General features: G+C 41.0%; 1 protein-coding gene across 1 annotated transcript in view; it reads right to left on the bottom strand.

The window, feature by feature from the left end:
* rab14l (RAB14, member RAS oncogene family, like) overlaps positions 1-2,042 on the bottom strand; it is an 18,426-nt gene that overhangs the window by 8,135 nt on the left and 8,249 nt on the right. The window contains exons 3-4 of the mRNA XM_005735170.1: positions 1,124-1,177; positions 284-461 (exon numbers count right to left, since the gene is read on the bottom strand). Coding sequence (XP_005735227.1) covers positions 284-461; positions 1,124-1,177 — 232 coding nt within the window. The remainder of the gene's footprint in view (positions 1-283; positions 462-1,123; positions 1,178-2,042) is intronic.

The raw sequence follows: 2,042 nt of genomic DNA, 5'->3' as shown, positions 1-2,042 counted from the left end.
ACGTGGTATAAGGCTCCGCTCTTGTCATTTGTTGAGCAGGAAGAGTGAGCGCTTGTTTTCATGCAGATTACGTCCCGGATCAAAATGCGGTACAATCGTCGTCGTCTCTCGTTTTTAAAAATAAATAAATAAATCGTTGTCATTTGGAAATGAGATCGCACATAAGTATGAATTGAGATCGCGATTTTCTAATGATTAATCGTGCAGCTCTAGTGTACACTGTCAAAGTTTCTGTGTTAAGCGGTGACCATGACTGTATCAATACATAACAAGCACGCTCTACCTGGTGATGTCGTAGACCATAAGCGCCCCTGCGGCCCCGCGGTAGTAGGAGCGGGTGACGGCCCTGAAGCGCTCTTGTCCTGCTGTGTCCCAGATCTGGAGCTTGATCTTCTGCCCACTTACTTCGATTATCCTCGTACCAAACTCCACGCCAATAGTATGAGGGCAGTCAGCCATGACTGGGGAGAATAAGTATGTCAATGAATTCTACTGTTGCCCTTACTAATGTTTCTGTATTTCAAGTCTTTCTTCTGTCATCCGTTTTGTGAACTTTAACAAAACACGTGCCTAGTTTGAACTTAAAATTACGTAGTAACAAACATTATTCAATATGTATAGGTCACACATAGCCAACTTGTTCCTACTGTACGGCAGCAGCAGTTGCATCAATAATTAATCGCAGTCTTTAAAGTCATCACTTTGTCTAAACTGCAAACACTCTTGATGTATCAATTTGTTTGAAACTGCCACTGAAACCCTCTTCTACATCACTCCAGTGTGTGTGTATGCATGTGTGCACTGGTGTATGGGTGCAGGCAGGATGAGATTGTGGACAAGTGAATGAGTAACACAGCATCTGGCTTGTTAATAGTAGCACTAAACAACTGAGCTGAATGGTAATGGGAGGCTGCAGCTGGCTCATACACAGAAGAAGAGACTCTCACTGTTGAGCTCACACTCCACATCTATGCTGCTGACTTCCGCTGGTGTATAAAAGAAATCCAAAGAGATTTAGGCACTCCAGTTAAACCTGGCAAATCTCACATGCACTGGGGCACACGCAGAGATGAAAAGGAGTCAAAAGAAGAAGAAGAAAAAAAAAAAGCAGGGCAGCACTTACATTTCTTTTCTGTGAACTGGTGAAGCAAACATGACTTCCCTACCCCCATGTCCCCTGTGGAGAGAAACTCAGGTCAACCAAGGAAATAACAGAAGAACAACAGTTCTCTATTCAAGCCTGAAGTGTTGCCCCCATGCATGATGCAGCAGACCCTCAGTGACAGTCAGCAACTACACTTAAAATTTCATGTGGACTTAATGAGAGAGACAGACGGGGATAGATGCACTTGAGTGTATGTGGTCCTGCAGATTTTGACAATAAATGTTTTTTATTGTCGAAAAACATTTTCTCACTAATGGTACATCTATATTATGCTTTGATTAAGTCTGAAGTACTTTTGCACTTCAAAATACCCCCAATAAATTTGCTGTGAACAATATCATACACCTAAGTCATATAAAACTTACTAAAAATACTTCTTAATTTCCAGCTGCGCGTCATGTAGCTGGAGTCGAGTGTTTTAACCGATGCATGAAACTATACATTTTTAGACATAAGTTGTAACAGCCGCCGTTTTCTTTGCGAGTATTTATTACACAGCGTGTAAGCCTGTTCTAACGTTTGAGTCTAAGGTTTATTTTTTAGCACCTGACGGCTCTTTTTTTACTTCTCATCCGTAAATAATCTGCTCTTCAGTTTATTTTGAAAAGTCTCAACAGGATCTTGAGCTTTATTGTGAAAGGTGTATGTGGAACATAAACAAGCGGACACGCGATGCTGTTACCGTCGTTGTTGCTAACCACAACGCATAAAAACAGGCGCTTGTCCATCCGTAGTGTGGTTATATAAAATACAAGCGAAAGAGAGAACTTTAAGAAATTTATATAGCCACAACAGTGACCATCAAAACGATGAAAAATATTGACGTAAACAGTTTATTTTGCGACACCACAAAACAAACGATAGCGTAAAATGAAAC

This window comes from Pundamilia nyererei, unplaced genomic scaffold, assembly GCF_000239375.1.
Source record: "Pundamilia nyererei isolate P.nyererei 1_Seehausen unplaced genomic scaffold, PunNye1.0 scaffold00063, whole genome shotgun sequence".
Classification (NCBI taxonomy): Eukaryota; Metazoa; Chordata; class Actinopteri; order Cichliformes; family Cichlidae; genus Pundamilia; species Pundamilia nyererei.
The sequence above is the reverse complement of the archived record's forward strand: the minus strand, read 5'-3'. Positions and strand labels throughout refer to the sequence as shown.